This window comes from Medicago sativa, chromosome 8 (genome assembly GCF_051527215.1).
Source record: "Medicago sativa cultivar Bolivia chromosome 8, Bolivia_mono, whole genome shotgun sequence".
Lineage (NCBI taxonomy): Eukaryota > Viridiplantae > Streptophyta > Magnoliopsida > Fabales > Fabaceae > Medicago > Medicago sativa.
The window spans coordinates 11,714,205-11,738,695 of NC_140756.1; the positions used below are offsets into that span (position 1 = coordinate 11,714,205).

At 31.4% G+C, this 24,491-nt stretch overlaps 2 protein-coding genes across 2 annotated transcripts; one reads left to right on the plus strand and one right to left on the minus strand.

Annotated features, from left to right (window-relative positions):
• Nucleotides 1-2,014: 2,014 nt before the first annotated feature.
• On the plus strand, nt 2,015-3,238 carry LOC146896965 (pentatricopeptide repeat-containing protein At5g56310-like). Its single transcript, XM_085736367.1, has one exon. It carries the CDS (start codon nt 2,015-2,017, stop codon nt 3,236-3,238), a length of 1,224 nt encoding a protein of 407 aa, XP_085592493.1.
• A 14,989-nt stretch (nt 3,239-18,227) lies between these two features.
• Nucleotides 18,228-20,797, minus strand: LOC146896966 (desmethyl-deoxy-podophyllotoxin synthase-like). Its single transcript, XM_085738091.1, has 2 exons — nt 20,028-20,797; nt 18,228-19,191 (listed from the first exon to the last, which is right to left on the minus strand). The coding sequence occupies exons 1-2, from the start codon at nt 20,721-20,723 to the stop codon at nt 18,580-18,582; spliced, it is 1,308 nt and encodes a 435-aa protein (XP_085594217.1). The 5' UTR covers nt 20,724-20,797; the 3' UTR covers nt 18,228-18,579.
• Nucleotides 20,798-24,491: the final 3,694 nt, after the last annotated feature.

Sequence of the window (24,491 nt, forward strand, 5' to 3'; positions counted from 1 at the left end):
TTTTCATAGTTGTGTGACTCACATGTATTTCATTCAATTAAAAAATGAGTGTTATAAATAATGTGTTAAAATGATTTTACGAGCATTACTCTAGCAAAAAATAGTAACTATCAACGTTATATGAAGGGCTCTACACTTAAAAACTATCAACGTTCTATGAAGGGCTCTACGCTTAATAATTAGTTCAACAATAGATTTTAGTGTAAAAATTAATTTTTGAAGTTAAAAGCTAGAAATGTTAACTTCAAGTTAGAATCAAATGTCAAAATCTGTTATAGTACGTGCAAACGGATATTGCACAACGACGATGATCATGATTACATATATTCTTATTCCACTGCGCTTGTGCACAATATTTTTTAAATTGCCAATATGCCCCTGTTTTCAATGTTGGTGTGAGAAAAAAAAAACATTATAACTCCATCAAATTCCTTCACCCGCAAGTCACACAATTGTCACTTTAACTTGTTTAATGTACGTTTGGTTTTGTAACGATAAAAAGATAAAAAAGCTGGTTGAACATGATAATGTATGTTTGGTTTTGTTTGACTACCCCCCACATTGTCAAGTGCTTGAAAATCACCAACATTATCTTTGTTTGGATTAAGTGTACATTAGACTCAAATTGTAGGATCAGGACCCACTGGGAATGATAATTGAAATTAACAATGAAACTTGAAACTTTGTAGTATGGGTGGAGCCCTTTTGTTTGCTATACGTGTCATTAATTATTTATTGTCAAATGGTCAAAGGTTTCAATTTGTTTTGTTGTTTGTTTGATGTTGGAAATGGGTTTGGTAAAGGAGGCTGCCATGTTGGAGAAGCAAAAGAGATGGAGAAACTTCCTGAAATGGAATTGAATGAAGAAATCGAGAAGCTGAGGCAAGCATGTTTTAAAGCTAAATAGAGTAAGAGAAGATTAATTAATTACCCTCAATCCTTGAAGTTCAACCTCTTTTGCTTGAAATGAATGTAAAGAAAAGCCTCACACATCGTATAGTGAAGAGGACTCATTGATATGTTACTACTTGATTTTAATGTTTTTTTTTTTTTTTGCTTCTTCTTATGATTGGGATCAAATTGAGTAGTAGATACTTTTAAAACTATATTTTAGTAGGAGACTAATTTGAGTGAAGCAAGTGTATTTTGAGAAGTTTATGAGTAAGAATTCATTTTGTCACTTTTAGTAAAATTCTTGAAGACTTTTTTAAACAAAAATTGTGCTTTAAAATCCTAATTGAATACACCAAGCATTTGGCTCCTTCTATTAATTCCAAGCACGAGGTTATTTTGCTATATGGTGCAACACAATTGACACACGATGAAAAGAAAATCAAAGAAAACTCTTTAACCCCACTAAGTATGGATTGTTGGTGTTTATCTTAGAACCATGTGCTAAAACAATACAGGTTACTTGTAGTTAACAAGACAAATATGAGACAAGACAAAACACATACATTATTGATTTGGAGAAGTGGCTTGAAATATGTTGTACCAGTAAATTATAAAAATCAAGTACTAATCATAAAAAATAAAAAAATGTCCAATATATTTAATAAAAAAAATGTGAAACAAATTCCTAAGAATGTCAACTAAATTCTTCATATTTAAATACAAATATAGAATGAATCAAAAGATAAATATTATGATAAAGTTAGCTAGCTATGTGTGCATTTATCCTTGAACCAAGTAACGTAATTGTGCATGCAACAATGGTTTGGTTATTCACTTTTTCAACATATCATAACAGAATCAAGTGGCACCAATTTCTTCACCCACAAAATGACTCACCAATGTCCAATTTCACTAGTGGCACACACACGTAAATACCTTCAAACCCCAAGGACAAGATCGGAAATCCAAAAACCATCCCAAGGCTATAACTTCACACATTCCTCACTCACAACTCACACTCTCCATTTCTCAAAATCAAACCAATTTCATTCCTCATAAACCCTTCCTTCCTTAGTTTTCAATGATGAATCTCGTTAACTTCAAATTTCTCGGTAAAAAAATGGCAATGTCAATAACAAAAAAACATAATGCAAGTTTCAGTTCCTCCATTCTCTCCTCACTATCCACTCCCACCTTTCCCAAGCAACCTATACTCCCAAAAAACGACAGTTCCTCCATTCTCTCCTCACTATCCACTCCCACCTTTCCCAAGCAACCTATACTCCCAAAAAACGATTTCAACTCGATAGTTGTATCGCGTTCACTTTCTGAAGATCCTTCTCGTGCTGTTAACTTCTTCATAGAGAAGAAGCTGAAAGGGTTCAAGTTCGATATGCGTATCTATCCGTCTCTCATCTATGCGTGTGTAAGGGTGAATTCTATTGGAACATTGTCAGCTGTTTTAGCTGATTATGTGAAAAAAGGTCTGAACTTGCATGTAGATTCTGAAGAGCTCTCCCTCACCAGTAAAGTTCTTCGTGGAGAAAAGGTGGAAAGGTCTAGGCTTGCTGTTGCTGCAACAGCAGGAAAACACCTCCTCACCATCAATAATTTAATGAGAGCTTTTAACATAGTAAAACATGAAGAATTGGTTTTAGCTCTATTTAACTCGGTCATTTTGAGAGGTTTGACTCCTGATGAGTCTACCCTAGATGAATTAATTTCATCCACTTGCTGTTCAGGGATGAGTGCATTATCACCCGCAAGGAGCGTTCACGCTATGGTGTTGAAACTCACCTTCTTTAATCCAACAATCAAGCTCTCCAACTCACTGATTAGGATGTATTTCATTTGCGGCGATGTTGATTCGGCGACGTCGATATTTCATTCTTTGCGGGATAAAAATCTCGGTTCCTGGAACCGCTACCTCACCGGACTTGCTCATTCCGGTATGGTCGTCGAATGCGTCAAAGCATTGGACCTTATGTTAGACGCAAATTTCAAACCAAACCCTGCCACTTTCCTTGCGATTTTCACTGCTTGCTGCCATTCGGGTGCTGTCGATCTAGGCATGAGATTCTATAAGAGGATGTCAAAATACGATGTCACACCAACTTTGAAACACAATGGTGTGATTATCGACATGCTAAGTCGAGCAGGCCAGTTTGATATGGCACTTGATTTCATTGCCAAGATGGGTTTTGCTGCTAACGATATCATCTGGGGATCTCTCTTTAGTGGTGCCAAACTGCACAATAACCATGAAATTGGTTTACTTGCTTTTGGAAAATTAACTCCACGTGGAAAAGCTTTACATGAATTGGAGCTGAAGAAGTTCTATTGATTGCTTTCTAATTATGTTATGTTATGTTTTTAAATTTTCAGTTTGTTTGTTTGTTGGAATTATGTTATGTTATGTCTCTGTTAGCTTTATAATCAAATGAAAAAGAGTGAGAGCTTTTTTATATTACCATTACAAGGTTCACACATTTTATTTGAACTGGGCAATTTGGTGGAACGTAGGAATGATTAATTTGGTAAAATCGACCCACTTCAAAGTCCACAGTAGTCCCTGCAATATTTGTTGAAGTTTATAGCACACTTGGTCAGAAACGTGGAAACAACTTAGGGTAAGGATAAAGTAAATGGTAACAAATACATCTAATTATTGCCATATTCATTTGTTAGCAAAAAAAGTTGGAAAATATATACAATTTAGACGGTGCAAAAAGCATACTTAATGGCCATTTCAGGGGTATTACCTAAGATATAAGTATAAGTAGTTGAATCAGAGGTGGGTTTGTCCAAAGAAGATATTTTTTTGCTTTTTCCCTTGTTGACGTGGACATGGTCCTCTTCTTCCTGGTATAGAATAAAAGGGACCCAAATTATTCAAATCCCAATAAAATCATCATAGTACTTGATATTGTTACTGAATAATGACTCATATTTTAATTTATACAATACCCTTTATCATATAGTAAGTACTTCTAAATCATCTAAATTGTTGATATAAAGCTGTGTGCCAAAATATCATTTCTTTAAATAATGATAGTTTTGTTAAAATAAATCAACTAACATTCTTTTTATAAATCAACATCGAATGCTTGAATTTAAATAAACTAAAAAATTTATTGCCGGTATGTTTCGAAACATACCCTTCAACCATCCATTGTCGAGTATGTCTCTTTCTATTGATGGTGTAGTCATCGGGATATATTTCAAAATATAGCTTACTTCATATACATTATCACGTAAAAAAAATGTACATTGTCGATCAATCATAACCATCAAATCATTAAAAACATCTTACTTCAATTATAACTTTTTCTAAAATCACATGGATATAATTGGTCGGTATAAGACTTTTTACAAACTGTGTGATCCCTGAATTTATATTTGTGACTTAATATGGGAGCTAGCTTCCAAAACGAGCACTAACTTCTTAGCCCATTTCTTGATTTCACTTTTCAACTTGTTTGAATCCATTTCTTTCAACTTCTTTCCTTAATTCCTCCATAGACACCACCTCAACTAAAGAGAAACAACGATCAAAACGTCTTTGTTTTGTAGATTTCTCCTTCTTCAAATTATGATTGGTATTGCCACCATTAAAAGATAGAGATTTCTTCACAGACATATATTGTTAGATTAGCAGCCAAAGGTAGTTTAGTTTGTGAAAATTAAAGTAGTACAAATTATTATGAAATTGTTGGAACACTAGTTAAATCTCGTGAGAAATTGGATAGAAAAACACAATGTAAGAACTAGTGTGTGTGACTTAAAAATGTCCCACATTGGTGACCACACCAACTAGCAAGTGTTTAAATAAGGGTAGAGTGACCTCCAAGGGTGTGCCCTTGGGGTAACCACTTTTTTCTAACAAGGTTTGTGTCTATTTGAAGGGGTGTTTTGCACTAGGGGGTTTTTCTTTTGTGCTTCATTCATTCAAAATATTAACATTCATTCAAAATAACTAGCATAAGGATTTTTGTTTTCTTCGTTTCCTATGGCTTTAATGTATATTAACAAAGGGGTTTTGCAGTAATTGTAAATATAGAAATTACTAATGACAGTTCTTCAAAATGTCAATGAGACAAGGCTTGTTTCTTTTGTGGTTCACTTTTTTGTAATTTATAATTCATAGAAATTACTAATGACAGTTCTTCAAAATGTCAATGAGACAAGGCTTGTTTCTTTTGTGGTTCACTTTTTTGTAATTTATAATATTCAAAATAACTAGCATAAGGATTTTTGTTTTCTTCGTTTCCTATGGCTTTAATGTATATTAACAAAGGGGTTTTGCAGTAATTGTAAATATAGAAATTACTAATGACAGTTCTTCAAAATGTCAATGAGACAAGGCTTGTTTCTTTTGTGGTTCACTTTTTTGTAATTTATAATTCATAGAAATTACTAATGACAGTTCTTCAAAATGTCAATGAGACAAGGCTTGTTTCTTTTGTGGTTCACTTTTTTGTAATTTATAATTCATTTTATTATTTATTTTGAAGGGAAAAATTTATATGTTTTGGTTAATACAATGTATATTCTATCGAAAGAAACTATATGTATTTATGTTATGCTGTATTGACACTAATATTAGTAGCGTTTATTTATTTTTTGGGTCTTGTTAACGAGTGCCCCCGGGGCACTCTTTAAGCATTCCAAATTAAGAAATCATTTATTAAAAAAGTCAAATAGTTCAATTTCCAAGGCGTTGAATACACAACTTTTCATAAAAAGCTTACTACTTTAGACCCTTAAAGAGTGCCCCGGGGGCACTCGTTAACATTTCCCTTATTTTTTTCAATGGCTAAATAGGCCACCAAATTTTTTATCAGAACCAATGAGTATTTTTACTTACAACTAACAAGCTAAAAAGAAAATACAAATTGTGCTGCAGAATTAATATACATTTCACACAATATAGTTTAACAATACAATGGAAAGACAAAAAATTACTTTTTTTTTTTATTCCTGATTATAATTACAATATCTATCTCTTCAAATGATTGGAATATGTATGATAAGGCATGATTCTTGTTTTCGAGAGATGCAATGTCATGTACAGCAAACACTTCTCTTGTTCTCTTACGTGTTTGGACTTATTCTCCCAGCAACAAACTCTACAAGCATTTGATGCAAATTGCAAAGCTCATTTTCATGTCCCACCAACAATTTTTCCAAAAAAAAGTCCTGTTTATGACCCAAATTTAACAAATATAAGGTAACAGTAAATGAGTTTTGTATAGAAATTCAATTATACTTTTTTTTTGAAAGGATAATTCAATGCATTATAACAAATATAAGGTATAGAAATTCAATTATACTTATATCATCATCATCATCATCATCTTATCTCACTAAAAATAGATTTTAAGAAGTTATATCACGATGAATTTATTTTCAATGCATTGTAAATGTAAAACTTTCCATACATAAATCAAATTATAATATCAACTTGTAAATGTTTGTTAGAATGTTTTAGAAACTAAAATAACAAACACATGTAAAGAAGTTTCATACATAGCAGTTAATTTCAATATGAAAACATGGGAAAAAGACTGATTCATATACATTATTACCGTACAAAAATTGTACGTCGTCAATCAATCATAATCATCAAATCATAAATAACTTTTGAGTTCGTTGTAACTTTTTCTAAAATCACACATATATACTTGGTCGGTATAAAACTTTTTACAAAATGACAGTGTATTAAAATTAAACTATATAGTTATTAAACTTAACTCTGATCCTTGAATTTACATTTGTGACTTGCTACGGGAGCTAGCTTCCAAAACGAGTACTAACTTCTTAGACCATTTTTTGATCTCACCTTTCAACTTGTTTGAATCCATTTTTTTCAGCTTCTTTCCTTCCTCCATAGACACCACCTCAACTGAAGAAAAACGATCAAAACGTCTTCGTTTTGTACATTTATCCTTCTTCAAATTATGATTGGTATTGCCACCATTAAAAGAAAGAGATTTCTTCACATACATATATTGTTAGATTAGCAGCCAAGGTAGTTTAGTTTGTGAAAATTAATGTAGTACACATTATTATGAGACAGATTATGATATTTTTGTGTTGTATGTACTCATTTTAAAGGGTGGCGAATTAGACTTAGACAAATAACATAGTATGAGAATGATTAAAAAAACTAGACGTCTACCCGCGCGATGCGCGGGGAAGTTTTGTTAATTTGATATCACTAATTATTATAGTTTGAAAAATTGTTCATTGTATATATTGAAAGGAATGTAACCAAAAAAATATGCATTGAAATGAATGTTTTTAATTTATTATTGTTTGTAAGGAACTTGAATGCAAACGAAAATCGATGATACAATCAGTTTGTTGTTGCTGAAAAATAAGTGACGTAGAAGAGAGTTAGACCAAGAAGATTTAAATACATAAAATTTCTTTAATGTTCACATAATTGGACCCAAAATGCTCATTAATGCAAACTCTTAGAGTATAATATGGGAAGAAAAAAAAAACAAAAACGCAACTAAAAATGCATGTCAAATAAATCCATAATTAGACTTGCACCACCTACATCAGCTTGTGCTCCAAAAAGAATTGCTGCCACCATTGCCACTAACCCTTTGATGTGCCTACTTCTAAGCTAATTTTTTGAAATTCTAGAACAAAACAAAGGTAATAAAAATGATGTTTCAGCATGTAAAATAGAAGAAGACAAAGAAGAGAGTGTACGTGAACCATTTTTGTCCACTAACAACCGTTTATTCCTTCTTATGCATATAAGCTTACATTGATGACCCATGAAATATGTATTTGCATGTGTCAATTATGCGTATAATTGTCCACTAACAACTGTTTATTCCTTCTCATGCATATCACCTTACATTGATGAACCATGAAATATGTATTTGTATGTGTCAATTATACGTATATGATTTTTTTTTCTGCATCGAAATCATTCAACTTTAATAAGCCAAACAACTAAACAAATGAATTAAGCTTACAATACTATACATTACCATGTAGAAGTTTTAAATCTGCATCAATAAAAAGACGTGATGACAAAAGGTTATTGTTAAGTGAATAAATTGTGTTAGGTTTTCTCTGTCAATTAGAAGTAGAGAAAGTAGAAGAAACAAAAAAAAAAAATTAGCAAAAAATAATGGATTGGGAAATTCAGAGAAGAATGAGTAGAGAATGAGAAAGTGGGAATGAACAAATGTGCCGTTACTTCTTTGTTAGTAAATGTTCAGTTACCTCTTTATTACTCCTATTTTCTTATTTTACTTTTTAGAGGACCAATTTTCTTAATTTAATTTCTATTTTTTTATTAAGTAATAGAAAGGGAGATTTTAAATGAATAGAATGTGGATTTTAATTTTGAGTGGGTAAAGTCGGTTGTGGCATATGATGTGGGTTTGGTTGCATTACTTAATTAACGGGGTAGTTTTTTTTTCTCCATTATCTAATTTATTTTTAAAAATTTATTTATTTATTTATTTATTTTTTGAAAAAACTAAAATAGAATTTATTAAAATCGCAATGAATCATAACCACCACAAGGAGTGATAGGCTAGGATAGCAACATACAAAGGATAGATGGGAAGCCCCCAATGGAAAACCCATACACCCGTGAATCAAAGAAAAATCCAAAAAACTATAGGAAACGCCTCCTAGCAAAGAGTAATCTCCGAAATCAATAAATAGAAATACCAAAACAAAGCTAACACCACGATCAACAAAACAACATAAACAAAATCCACAAGCATCGTCGCAACTGCCACAAAAACAACTTCCACCACCCACATTCTGCTCTTTGCACACAACCCGTGAACACCAACTTAAAAACCTACACCACAACGAACAACCATTGAAAAAAAGCCGAGAATAAAACCCCAAACACCACCATTAGCTCTCCCAAGCACCTTCACCCAAAACACACCTCACAAACAACCGCAAAAGCCAACCAAAAATCCTTGTACCATCACCTAAAAACCACCACAAAAATCAACACCATTACCACCACCGTCACCAAAACTACCATTGACCACCACAAAAATCACCATTAACCCTCACCTAAAAGCAACACCAGCCACCACGTGCAGCACCACCCAAAACCACCACAAGCACCACCACCAAAAACCACCACGATCCCCGCCACAAAAGACCCAAAATTAGCACCACCAAGAAAACCACCATGAAGCACCACAAACTAACACAACCAAAGATCCATCAAAACCATAACAATTCATAAGCGAATCCATCACCACCATCGTGACCGATCCATCACCACCTATGTTGCGAGCAAATATAACCTCCACCACTACCAAGAGAGAAAACAAATCAAATAGTCTGAGACCCACAAAAACCACAACCACCTGCAATCATCCAACGACACACCATAAAAACCACCAACATCTCAGCCAAACGAAACAAATAAAAAACACCAAAAACACAAACAACCTTTACGATGACAGATAGCAACCGTACGTCTGAAAGGTATGGTGGTGTGGAGGACAGAGACCCTCGTCGCACCACCATCCATTTGATCTACATGATGACGGCGGCGGATTTTGAATTTGTGTGAGGAAGAAAAGAGTGCAGCGGTTCTAGGTTTAGAAATAAAAGAGTATCTCTTATGTTTAAAAATTTAATTCCTACTAGATTTTTGACCCGTGCTCCGCTCGAGTTTATTGTAAAGGGATTGACATACAAATAATAAAATGCAATATATAATAGGTAACGGTGAAAAAATAACACGTGATAATTCATAGTAGACAAAATAAAACACTTCATAAAATGTATGAAATATGAAAATATTATAAAAGAAAATTCGGTAATCCTATCAATAATTCAGATATATATATAACCAAGTTTACATGGAAATTAGGGTAGCCGAAAAAAAAGTATAAAATAGAAGACATCAAACGTGATCATTGATATGCTTATAGTTTGTAGAACAAACTTGCAGCATCAAATAAGTGTAGAAAATATTTTCTTCAAAAAAAAAAGGCAAGAGGATAGGAATGAAATTGGTGCGATGCATTTTTTTAGATGGAATTTGTTAGGTTAAATAATTGCAAACCTAAAAAAGCAAATGAGCGGGAAAAAATTAGGTTAAATTGCAGCAGACGTAACAAAATTAATAAATAAGGAAAAATTAGGTTAAATTGCTGCAGACGTAACAAAATTAATTAATAAGGATAAGTGTAAAAAATATTTTCTTCAAAAAAAAAGGCAAGAGGATAGAATGAAATTGGTGCAATGCATTTTTTTAGATGGAATTTGTTAGGTTAAATAATTGCAAACCTAGTAAAGCAAATGAGCGTGAAAAAATTAGGTTAAATTGCTACAGACGTAACAAAATTAATAAATAAAGATAAATAAGGATAAAAAAGGCATGAAATTGGTGGGCATGAAATTGGTGCGATGCATTTTTTTAGTATTAAATAAGTGTACAAAATATTGTAAAAAAAGAAAGGCAAGAGGATAGGAATGAAATTGGTGCGATGCATTTTTTTTAGATGAAATTTGTTAGGTTAAATTACTGCTAACCTAATGCAGCAAATGAGCGGAAAAAAAATTAGGTTAAATTGCTGCAGACTTAACAAAATTAATAAATAAGGATGTTTCATGCATCCACCATGCTTTTGTGGGTTTAGTGTTTTGTTTTTTAAGGAACCGTGGGTTTAGTGTTCTTATTACATTTGTTATTTATTTTTAATTTAATTAATCTAGTGGTTTGATACTTGTATGTGGGAATTATTTTTAGAGAGAACTTGTAGGATCATACTCATTGCACACAAAAAATCCTTGATTCTGTTATGATATGTTGAAAAAGTGAATAACCAAACCATTGTTGCATGCACAATTACGTTACTTGGTTCAAGTATATATGCACACATAGCTAGCTAACTTTATCATAATATTTATCTTTTGATTCATTCTATATTTGTAGTTAAATATGAAGAATTTAGTTGACATTCTTAGGAATTTGTTTGACATTTTTTTTTATTAAATATATTGGACATGTGATGATATGAATGATTGATTAAATTAAATAATTGATAAAATGAAATACTATAAGATTGTATGCAAAAATTAACATTTCAAATAGGTGATTTTATTATCAGTAATTTAAAATGGTCCCTAACTCTAGTAGTAAACAACCAAATGTTATTATTTCTTAAATTATTTTGTTTTCAGCCGTGTTACTTGTGTCTAATATGTACTTATTACTAGTTTGCGCACCTGCTTTATTTTTTTCATAAAAAGAGAAGCCTTCATTTTACTCCAATTCATAACAAAATATGTTTACTTAATAAAGGGTGTTGCTTAAATTTAAATTTGAGTCATCTTTCAAAAATAATATTAATATTAATTCATAACATAGAAGTATACCATATGATAAAGGGTAGTGTATAAATTAAAAATATGAGTCGTTTTCAGTAACAATATCAAGTACCATGATGATTTTATTGGGATTTGAATAATTTGTGTCCCTTTTATTCTATACCAGGAAGAGAACCATGTCCACGTCAACAAGGGAAAAAGCAAAAAAAAATCTCGGTATTAAGGTTTATATTGTGTTCTTTAACCCTCAAATATCATACCGAATAATTTTCAAGAACAGTACTTCATTCATAGGTTTATTGAACTTAACAACTCTTTATTACTTAACAAGTGGTCTGTAATGTTATTTCAAGATTGATATTTTTGTGATATAGAAATGCTGATTCTACTAGAGGTTTTTTTTATTAATGTTGTGTACAATACTTAATAATTAATGTTGTGTATACTACTTTCAAAATAGAATAGGGATATCTTAGTAAAAGGGTTGTGATTATTTTTTATTAAAGGGAAAGAAAAATGACAAGAGTCAGGCAAACTAATCAACTCATTGCCTAAAAACTCATGAAGAGTGGGCCAACAAGGTGAGAACTAATTGCGGAGGAGAACTCCGCATCTTCAAAGTGTCGACATTCATTGTCCTAAATTTAGCCAGTCAATCAGTATATTCATTGTCTTCCCTCAACGAACATAGTATAAAAAAAAATGAATTTTCAAACGAACATTGTATAAAAAATGGAAAATATTTTTGTCATTATAACAAGCTACCTCCAATGATTAATCCATTCATCAAGATTCACATGCTTTTTTTTTTTTTTTGTGGAACCAAGATTCACATGCTTTATGTATGTTTCAATGTCAAATATTGCTGTGGAATTACAAGTCAATGGAGTTCATGCTTTAATCCTTTGAACCATTCATTGTTATTTTTTGTTTACTTCAGACATTAATTGTAAGCACCTCTTAAACGAAAATTGAACTTTAGTTTACCACAATATATAAATCTAAAATCTTCCACTAAACTCAACCCCATTGATTTAATAATCAAATTTCTTTCCTATCACAATTGGTAGAATGAATATTCCAACCTTTGTTTGCCTCAGCTTACCACCTAAGATTCATCATGATATGAGAAGTCCTCTTTAAAGATGATCTTTCAATCTCTAACGGGTAAAGGAATGTTGGACTACAACCTAATCTCATATCATACACCAAGGAAAAAAAACACAACAAACAAACAAACGTGATTCCTATCTACATAGAGAAAGAAAAAAAGCATGACACTCATTTATTAACGCCTTACTCGTTGCTCAACAAAAACTTTTCCTTTGTTAGGACAATTATATTGTCATACTAGATTTTATTTCGCACATACTAATAAGAAGTTTCAAATAAAAGATGAACAACTGTAATTTTACTAAATTAATCATTGGTATATTTTTAATCAATGGTCAATGTGGAATCTAATTCAATAATAATGGTACGAAGACCTTGTTCTTTAGTTATGTATTGCAAACCAATCTAGATGGCATGATGCTCAATAAGCAACTAGAGGTCTCAAGAATATCCAGTCACCATTGATATGCGCATAATGCCACCATATAAATCAGCTCTACCATGATTTTTGAAGCAACTTCCTTCTACATTAACTTTGATGGTACTCATCTTGTTATGTTTAATGACTTTGGTTAATTTTAATTCTAAAATTATTATCATTTACTAAAATGTAGTAGTTAAGTGAAGTGTAATCCATTAAATAAGAGTATATATGGGTAAAAAAAATACTACATTAATATTTTAAAGTAGCAATTATTTTAATACTAAGAAAAATACAAAATAACACTTAATTTGAGACGGAGGAAACAACGTATTTGTTGCTATGCTATAATGCTTCTGTTGTGTTTCCTATCAAATCTCTTCAACAACCATCTTAATCTATACTACGGTTAACTTGAGCTTGGTAATAACGAATTAGTCATAAGTGAATCGCATTTGTATATGATTCACACAAAATCTTATTATACGTCCTTCTTTTTTTGACAAATCTTATTATATTTGCAAAAGAAAGAAACACCGTACTATAAATTCTTACTATGTCTGGTAAAAGAAAGAATGACAACGCAAAGCAGCAAATTGATGCACTGCCCTACATCATTGCTTCGTCCATCGATCAATGCATGGGACATGGTATTGTTCACAGTCAACTTGGAAATCGTACCAATCATACACAATTGGTGTAACTTTTATATTATAAAACAACCACAATCAATATTATTAATTTTTTATCATAATTGAAATTTAATTCAAATATTTTTAATTGATGTGATCAATTTTTATGTATTAATAGTATAAAATACGTTTACACATTCATTCAATCAAATCACACTAATTGAAGAAGAAGAAGAGGAAGAGGAGGAGGATGAGGAGGAGGAGGAAGAAGGAGGAGGAGGAGGAGGAGAAGAAGGAGAAGAAGAAGAAGAAGGAGGAGAAGAAGGAGGAGGAGGAGGAGGAGGAGGAGGAGGAGGAGGAGGAGGAGGTGAGGGAGGTGATGGAAAGAAGATGAAATTGGAGGTGTGGATTGCTCGTAGGATAAGAGAGGAAGAGAAAGAAATATTTGGTTTTTAGTTTAGTTTAATGGTATTTTAGGTATTTCATTTAATGACAAAAATGATAAGGTGTGGCTGGTCTTACATAAGACTTGGGTGTCATACAACTTGTACGGCAGGTACTGAACTATTAATCCTAATCGTTTATATAAAATATTATTATATCAAAGGTTAGATTTCAATTGGTCCAAGTTGGACCCCAATTTTCATTGGTCCAAGTTAAATTTTACCTAGAAACTAAAATAAAGTGGACAAAATTCCCTTACGAGACCTAAAATAAAGTGCACATAAATTATTGAAGTGTGGTGATTAATTTATTCAATCTGCTAATGCTATATTATGGACGATGGAAGAAGGAGGGTGATAGTGACCCGTGAAGGGGGTGGAAAGAAGAAGGAAGACTGATTAATTTTAGAGTTAGGGACCGATTAAAAATCAAATTGAGGATTTTAAAAATTAGGGTTCTTAAATAATATAGACATTTTATTTTCAAATTTAAAAAGAAATTCTAATTATATAATTTTATAATTATATTTTAATCTAAATGATATGGATTTGACACCTCATTTGATTGACTATGTAAGCAATGTCACATCGGATCCATGTCATTAATGAACACGCCACATCATTTAAATAGAAGGGGACTAGAATTTTTCTTTGACTTTTTAAATAGAATGATCAAAATACCAATTTTAAAAAATAGGATATCAAAAGTTAACAAATTCAAAAATATGAGGATCAAAATTGTATTTAAGCCTTAATTATACTTTTTTTGACACAAGCCTTAATTATACTTGAAGTTATAAATTTGTAGATTTTTTAAGATTGATTTTAAAATTAATTTTCACAAATAAATTTATACTTCAACATTTCTATTTAGAGTCACTTTTGACCAAAATAAATTATACTAATCAATTTTTATCAAACTTAATTCTCCCCACCAAATAACAAAAGAGACTCTTAGCCTTAAATTTACATGAGAAATACTTACTTAGGAACAAACCTAAATGTAAAAGACTTGGACACACTCATACAAATGTTTTTCTTTTTAAAGATAAATCGGTTTAATGATATGACTAATTTATTTATAATTTAATTTAATTCATTGTTGTGTGTCTGCCCAAATGATTTTATTTGTGTTTGTATTTATATAAGACTTACTCAATTTACATTAGGGGGCTGTTAACTTGCACCCACCTAAAAACACTAAGGTGCAAGTTAACAAGCTGCACCCACTTGTTATTTACTAAAAGACCCATTTGTGATTATTTAAACTAATTTTAAATGAAAGGGTAGTTTTGTAACTAACTAAATAAGACACTCCTTGTTTTCCGGTTTCTGGGCATTATATGTTCAAATTAAGGAGCACAGTTTTTTCCACCGACGAAACAAAAATGTTGACTATAACTTCAATGCTTTTGCAGCGTTAATAAAAATTCTTTATCAGTGTTAACAATTAATAACCCAAATCAGTTTATTAAAAAAAAAAAACACCAATTTATAATTGAAATAATCTTCATTAAAAAATATCATTTTATTATAAAAGTTTTGAATAAAAAAGACACATGTGGGTTGTTTTAACGGAAATAAGAAAAATATTTCCGTCAATCGGAACAAATATCATTTTATTCTATCAATCGGAACAAATCAATATTTTCACGAAAATTCCGCCGACAAACCAGGGAAATAATATGTCCATATATTAGTTACTAAATTGCCCTTCAAGTTAAAATTAATTTGAAAAGAGACAAAAATGTGTTTTAGTAAAATACAAATGGGTGCAGCTTGTTAACTTGCACCTTAGTGTTTTTAGGTGGGTGCAAGTTAACAGTCCCCTTTACATTATATCCACTTTTACATAAATATATTTGATGCACTTTTATTCAAAATTAATTTTACGAAATTTGAAACCAAAGACACGTGTTGCCGTTTCTTTGAAGGCAGTCCTCAAAATCCTCGAACTTAGATCCTCGTCGTATAATCCCACGTTTTTTTGTTACCGTGAAAAGTTTTAAGATTATGCTGAACAATATTGATCAACCATACTTGTGTACATTTTGTAAACTAGAATGATAAACCAAATATTTTTTTGACTAAATAAACCAATATTTGTATATACCGGGTGGTTACTACAATATTTAGCATTCATAAATGATTCATCACCGTCCCTTAGTTGGATCTATGTCTAAACGTTATTGAAGTTCTCATCATTGGCAGCATTAAAGAATGCTCATTGTTCATATACTAATAGCAAAGAAGCAACAAAAGAGTACTCTAATGACTATACTCGCACATTTTAGGTGTGAAAAATGGGAAATCGAAGCCCTAGACCTATTAACAACACTGGTTTTGTCTTTTCTTATTCTCTTGGTGTATTACTTTTGTTTTTCTTTACACTTTTCGATGCGTTACTTTGAGAGTAGTCGTTTTTAGGGGTAGCATTTTCTCCAAATCAAATAATTGGAAAAATCAAGTCACATGTAAACTGACAAAACTTGACCAGTCTTTATAAAGAAAGATATCTTTCATTTTACGAGTTAATTTTGTAAAGATGAGATAAACTTGATATAAAAAATCTATGATCATATCAAATCCTATCAATTTGGTCCATCTACCATTTATATTAACTCACCAAATTCAATAATAACAAGCATGATGAGTTTATTTGAAAAAACAAAGTCACACAAAGAAGACCTGATTAGAGTTAGACAACCCTCGATTTATAAGTCGCACGTGTCATCTTACAAGTTGGATTGTAAGGTTTAGTTAAACCCAATATTAAAATCTTATTACACCAATAGATACGGAGAATAATTGGCCTTCCACGAATTAAAAAAGAGAAATAAGAATTGTTTTTCATTTTGACGGCTTTACTCATAAGGCTCATCCGATAACGATAACATAGAAGAAAATTCAAATGAATGCATAAATATTTTATTAATTACTAATATACTTCCCACTAAAATTTGTCCTTAAAGAAAAGAAAGAAAAACATTCACTATCCAGATGAATGTTTCCAAGCATCATGACTAAACTTTGATTTTCGAGAATTGTTAAAAAAATAGTGTAACTAAACCAAATAAATACTCACTCCGTCTTTATATCTAAGCACCCATTTAACTTTATTTTTATCCCTAAATGTAAGGGAGCCCCTAATATGGTCCATAATATTAAAGGTCCATTGATGGACCTCATTGATTTACTGGACATAGCCGGTCAACTATTTTGTTGGCTTTAATTTTTGATATGACTCGTTTTATTTTTTTTATTTTTTTTTTTTGGATTTCAATATTACCCAGTCTTCTCTCATGAAACAACTCAAATACGTGGCTCTACGGATCGGTTATTGAAGTCTTATTGACCTTTGAATCCAGACATTGAGGCATACTGGTTACCCCTATAATTAATAAAACAAAATTAAAACACTCAAATGAAAACGTTTACGCGTTCTGGATTGAAAAAGTGTTACTCCTTTTGTTAATTTTTAACTAAAAATATGAACTATAATTTTCTTAAAAAAATGGGTTCTACGATGTTTAAGAAACTCCAATCCAACAAAACTTGAACATGAAAGCTTTGGGTATCAAAGTTCCAATTTCCAAACATTGAAGCAAAGTGATGAAGAGGTTATCGCCAGCTCATTCCGGTGTTTCATGAGTAATCTAGCTTGGACGTTTGGTATTATTAAGCATTTTCCATAAATTTATTTCAGATTCAAACTCAGATTTGCATAAAATTTCGAGAGAAAAAAAACACACACACAAAGATGGAAGACTCTGTCGACGCACATATTGATTTCAGAAGGAAATAAGAGATATACTAATATTTTGACACAAAATACAGTAGAGGACATAGCATAATAAAATAATATCACAGATTGGAGAAATTCAATACTATGTAAAATAGATCATAGTGAGGGAAGATACAAAGACGAGAGAGCTGAACGAAAGCGGCAAGATTCTGAACAAAGGGTTAGGTGAAGAGACGAGAAGATTTTAGAATAAAAAATCATGACTTTCTAAATTGAACAAGCAATATTTATAAAATAAAAAATAAAAAATCAGTCTAATAAAAGTGTGACCTGCTAAAGCTGGTAAACTAAAGAGGTCCACCGGTGGACCTTTATTATTGAGGACCATATTAGGGGTTCTCCTTTACTACTTCAGCGATTTAATATACTTGCCGAATTCTCCACCATCCACCAAACAATAAAAATGGTAGAGTGAAATTGTGCAATGCATTGAATTGAAACGTTCAAAAATCAATATGTATAATCATGAAAAATTAAATTTATTAATGATGATTCCAATATAAATAATATACATCGAGGTTTTCAAAATCGGAACTTTACTTCAGGTCGAAAGGGAATAGCAAAATCGGGACTCGCAAAATCGCAATCAAAATCGAAGGATTTTACTCAAGGACTTTTGTAGAATCAATATAAGAAATTGTAAAATCGCAATCAAAATCGATGGATTTTACCAAAAAATAATAATACTAAATATATGTTATAAATGGTATATAGTCATAAATGACTTAGTTTATAAGAAATTGTAAAATCGCAATCAAAATCGATGGATTTTGCCTATTTTAGGATTCTACTATGGATTTAGGTCGTTGAAGGTGAAGAAAGTCGCAAAATCCTGGATTTTAGGATTTAAGTCGGGATTTTGACAACAATAGATTTAATACAGAATCACATATACATATAACCTTAATGAAGCTCAACTCTTATTCAAAGATTGTAAGGAACTGGAATTAGAAATAGATCACTTTTTCTTTTCACTGTGGTTCCAAAGGCTTCAGTCATGTCAAAATTTTCATGATTGGTTCCATTGGGAAATTGCCAATCAAAATAGTATAACAATTGTGCAAGAGGAAGTTCTATATTAGATTCAGCAAACAACATGCCTGGACATATTCTCTTTCCTGCACCAAATGGTATGAACTCAAAATGAAACCCTTTGTAATCAACTGGACAATCCATGAACCTCTCAGGATAAAACTTTTCTCCTTCAAACCAATACTTTTGGTCTCTTCCAATTGCCCATGCATTCACAAGAACTTGTGTTCCTGCTGGTATTGTGTATCCACTAATCTCACAAGTTTCAATACACTCTCTTGGAAGTAGTAGAGGACCAGGAGGGTGCATTCTTAAGGTTTCTTTAATCACTGCTTTTAGAAATTTCAATTCTTGAAGATCCACTTCATCAACATATCCTCTTCCACTAAAAACCTGTCTAACTTCTTCTTGAGCCCTAATCAGTACTCTTGGATTTTTCAGCAATTCTGAGAAAGCCCATTCCAAAGTTGTAGATGATGTCTCACTTCCACCAATAAGCATATCCTGCAGCATATGAGAGTGAGATCTCATGAAGAAAGACTCAAATAATATAATTCCACTGGGATTGAAAATTCAAGGTTCTTTGAAAATACAGATTACCTCTGTCTAGAATACTTCATTGGCTTACATTATTTCTTAGATTAGAATACCAATTAAAGGAAAATGTAACTTGAAACATAGTAAGTTTTATATCTCAAAAATTTAAAATTTTATCTTTTCATTACAAAAATTAATTTTCAATTCCATTTTTAGCATATTAACTTGTGCCCTAAGGAAGTTAACATGACCCTAAAATATTGATTACTTTTTTCAAATATTATCTTTATTCATTGAAGTAGTTGCAATTTGCAAGTACGTGATACTAGACTAATAATAAACGATAGTACAAAATCAGGGCCAGTCCTAAATTTTTTAATGCTCTGGACGAAAGAAAAAAATTGTGCCCTTTTAATTATTCTACTATTTTTCTTCTTGTATTTTTTGTTGCACAAGATTCATTTATAATCAAAGTTCTCTAAAAATATTTGTTTCAATAGAATTAATCAAAGCAAATTAAAAGGAAATATACCTATATTGTACTAACTATTAAGTAAAAATAATAATTTTGGTGTCCTTAAAAAAATGATGCCCTGAAGTGCCGCCCCACCCACCCACCCTCATGGTCACCCCCGTACAAAATGATAATTTAGTCATAGCATATTATTTTTGCTTTGAAAATTTGTGGGAGTGATCATTTTCTTTAGATGCGTGCATTATTACGTTAAGAGACAAATAATATGAGACAAGTATGTAGTTATGTACCCTAAAAATTATTCTTATAAGAATATTAATTAATTAACCTGAATAATGGCTTTAATATTGTTGATTGTCAAATGAAATCCAATCGGGTTAGGAGAGCCATCATCTTTGAGATTCAATAGATAGGACAGTAGACTTCCATCTTTTGTTGTTTCTTTGTTGATGATATTTTCAAGAAACAAATCGCCAGTTCTATGCATTTTCTTGAATTTATGAATCATTCCACTAATCACGTGTAGCCAATGTTGCGAGGGGAACAAATTAGGGACACTGAAACTCTCAGCCAACCTCAAACTTTTCTTGATGAACAAGATATATGCTTCTTGGTCCTTGCATGTATCACCAAAACATGCCCTTGAAACAATGTTATATGTCATAGATAAGATTTCATTTGTGAGGTTGATAGTAGATCCAGAGTTAATAGAAATATATCGAATTAATTTCGACATCTCTTCCTCTCGAATTGATTGAAATGATCTCACGCGTTTAGCACTCAACAGCTCCAACGTACATATTTTTCTTAGCTGCCTCCAATAGTTTCCATAGGGTGAAAATACAATGTCAGTGAATCCATAAGAACTAATTTCTGCACCAAGAAAGCGAGGTCTTTGAGCAAATGTGACATCATTGGTTTTCAACACCTCCTTGGCAATTTCTTTAGAAGAAACCACTATGGCTGAAGTCTCTCCAAGTTGTAGGTGCATGAGAGGACCATATTTTTGGGACAATTCTCTCATTCTATGGTGGGGTAGGGCACCAATTAGGTGGTGTATGCTTCCAAAAATTGGTAGCTTCCAAGGCCCTGGAGGAAGATTGGATGATATTTTGTCAATACTGATTCTTTTTCTCACATGATGGATAAAAAACATTACGAGGATGAGACTCAAAAGGATGAGAAAATTATCCACCATTTGAAAAGTTAAGTGTTGTTGGATTAATTAGAACTAATCACAATCGGTATTTATATGCATAGAGTGCCTAATAAGCTGGAAATATGTGTATATTAATTAATTAAGGTTATGTTAACTCGTCTCATTAAGCTACATGTTAAAATTTCATAAAAAATAACTATTTATTGACAAAAATAATTTTAAAATTTTAAAAAATAAATTGACATAATTTCTAATACATAATTTTTATATTTGGTATATTAATATGTGCGTGTTTCCCTATTAGTTATACTACACGTTGGCTGCAATTTAGCTTTTTTATTTGAGATTCAGTTAAACTAGCCTAACATGAATATTTTTAAATGTTATACTTCACGGGGTATATGGTTTAAGAGCAGATCTTGAGTGAACACTCCCCTAATATTAATAGCTAGATCCAAAATAATTACGGAAATTGTTGTTCACACTTTTTAAAAGGCTGAAAAATACCTGTAAAATATGCAAATGCTCCGGCAACAGTTAACTACCGATGCAATGAACCGGCGGAAGTTAACTACCGAGATCCATCGACAGTTAACAGCCGATGCTCTGTTATAAGAACATAACAGACATAGGAATTTTCTAAACTCCATTGTTGCGGTTTTGAGATTCTTAGGTGCGATTTTCTCCAAGCTAAAGCCATTTCAACGCCAATTACAAACACAAAATCAAGTAAGTGCATATTATCCTATTGCATTGGCTTTTTTTGATTGAATTGTTAGATTTTTTGGATAAATTGTCACATAATTAGGTTTTGTTGATTTTTTATTTTATGATGTTGGATGTTTATTATTTGATTGATTTGTTAGATGTTGATTAGAGTATAATTGATTGAATTGTGTTAGAAAATGTTAGGAATTGTTAGAAATTGTTAGGTATTGTTAGAAATCGTTAGGAATTGTTAGAAATTGTTAGGTATTGTTAGAAATCGTTATGAATTGTTAGAAATTGTAAAAATTGTTAGGAATTTTGTGGTAGAATTTTTAGGATTAGAGTAAGTTTTGATCCGATGTTTGCATTGTGTAGATATGTCTCAGAAACAGGGCGATGCTGCTCAATTAAAAAAAGAGTGAGAAGAAGAAAGAAAAATTGACTGTGACATGACACAAGTGTGAACCTTTGGGTCGCAGCAATGGATGTCGCAGCAATTAACTACCGCCGGTTCTTTGCATCGGTACTTAACTGTCGCCGAGACATTTGGGTCTTTTTGTGGTGTTTTCAGCCTTAACACAAGTATGAAGAGCAATTTTCAACAATTACATGTAGGTTGGGCAATAATCAGAATTAGATCTATTAAAAATGGATAAAGAAACGCATGTGTTACTATTCTTAGCTCAATTTACTTCCCTGAATCCTTCCATCTTTGTTAAAATGTCCTACCGGCATTCCATATTTCTTATTCAATATTTCAATATCAAATAACAAGCAACATAATTTTGCCATTCTCATTGAACAGAACAATAAAATTTACTCTCTCTATAACTCTAGTTTATTCTCTTTTATCTATATCAAAAAGGATGATTTGGGCCAACTTTTAACTTCAAATCACTTCTCTTAATCATCTATTATCCTTACCTATTATTTAAATAAGTGATTTTCACGTATATTTATTTTTTTCTTTTGTGATTTCGTCGTCTTAGTGTGTCGTTGTTTTGTTTTTCTATCTTGCTACAAATGTTTGTTTTGTTCAAATTGTAAGATCAACTTCGACTCACTCCAGATGCAATCAACGGTTTTGGTGTCGTCAACGTTGCAAATATATATGAAGGTATGAGTGTTCTGCACAATTGACTATAGTCCAATTTGTAGGCTTATATAATTTGTCGCTTTTTGCTACTGACATACATGTTGTGAGTTTGTTTGTAGATTCATCCTTTTTATTTTTAGAGAATTTGTATTATATTGATCATGTACTCTATAAATTTGAATGAATATCGTTTATTTTTAATAAAAAAATGGCATTCTCAACAACAAAAAAAATAGCCGCAATGAGAGATATTTATTGATATTAGAGAAAAAAAAAGTCCAAGTGGTACTAAATTCCACCATGAATTAAAGTACAAGTAGTACTTCCCCCTCTTAGAAAAGCCGACACCAAATTAGCATGGGACAAACTCTATCTCCTTAACATACAATAAATGGGAAGTGTGTATCATTCATTAAAAAGACATAGAGGACCCAAATTTCTACCCAAAAACCAACTTCAAGATAAGTTTTTTCTAGTAACAAGAGTTTCATGGTAGGAGACAATGTATGATGATAAAGAAATATTAAATGTAAAAAATACAGAACAGACAACATGGGCATTGAGCGGTAATGAAAGAGAACTAAATTAATTCAGAATCAAATAGCATGTGTGCTTCTTTTTCCATTTCTAACATATTAGATTTTTATTATTGGTTTTATTATTTGCCATTAGTAGATTGGATGTGCCTAACTATTACTCCCTCCGTTTTAAAATGGGTGTCGTTTTAGCCAATTGCACACAGATTAAGGAATGGAATAAAATAGTCAAATGTCATAGCAATTTTACCAAATTATCCTAATCAACTATTGGTTTGTTTTTCATTAAAGAAAAAATAATACTTTGGAAGTAGTGTAACATAGTATTAATTGAAGGGTACAATTGAAAAGAAAAAGTTATTATTGCATTGAAAACCGAAAGTGACATTCATTTTAAAACAGATTTTTTTGGCTAAAGCGACACTCATTTTGAAACGGATGGAGTAATTGTTAGGTGAGATTTCACTCAAGGATTTCTAATTTAGTTTGGGTTCTCTTCAATGGTTCATTCTTTTGATATCAGTTCAAATATATTTTCAAAACGATATCTTAATATTTTTTTAAAAAAAATAAGATATCTTGTTCTTTTATGAAATATATACACACACACTTGTGAGCTTAGCTCAGTTGGTATGGACAATGCATAAAATATACAAGGTCCAGGGTTCGAACCCTAGATTAAAAGTGAACTTATTTTTGTGCATAAAAATTAGATTTGATGAACTTTTTAAGAAGTAGATGAGATGATAAATCATAGTTGGAGATCTTTTACGATGTATCTAAAGGATATTATTTGATTAAAAATTTGTCAAAAAAAACTCAAATTCTCTCATCTTAAATTTGTCAACGTCACTCCCTTTTTCTTTTAATTTCATAAATATGTATATAGTCTATTTATGGTTATTTGTAAAAGAAAATCTATCTATATTTTTATAAAAATAGCTAATCAAGCAGTTTTTTAAGCTTAAAAGTACATTTTTCAGTCAAAATAGGGATTTAGTGTACCTTTTAAAAGAAGTAAAAAAGACTACCACATTCGTTCATTGTCTAACACGTCTTAATGGTAAGAGTTTGACTTTGTAACCTTAAGAGCTTTTCCCAACATTAGTTTCTGAACAAAATAATTTAAAAATATATAGGCATGAAAACGTTAAAAGAGTAGTTTTATCTCTAAATATCATGTTTTTGCTATACTCCAATCAAAATTGTGCTCAAGCTACATGAATCATGGTTCATGGATATTGCTATGAATTTAATTTCTACTGAAACTATTACAATATTCATCATAGACTT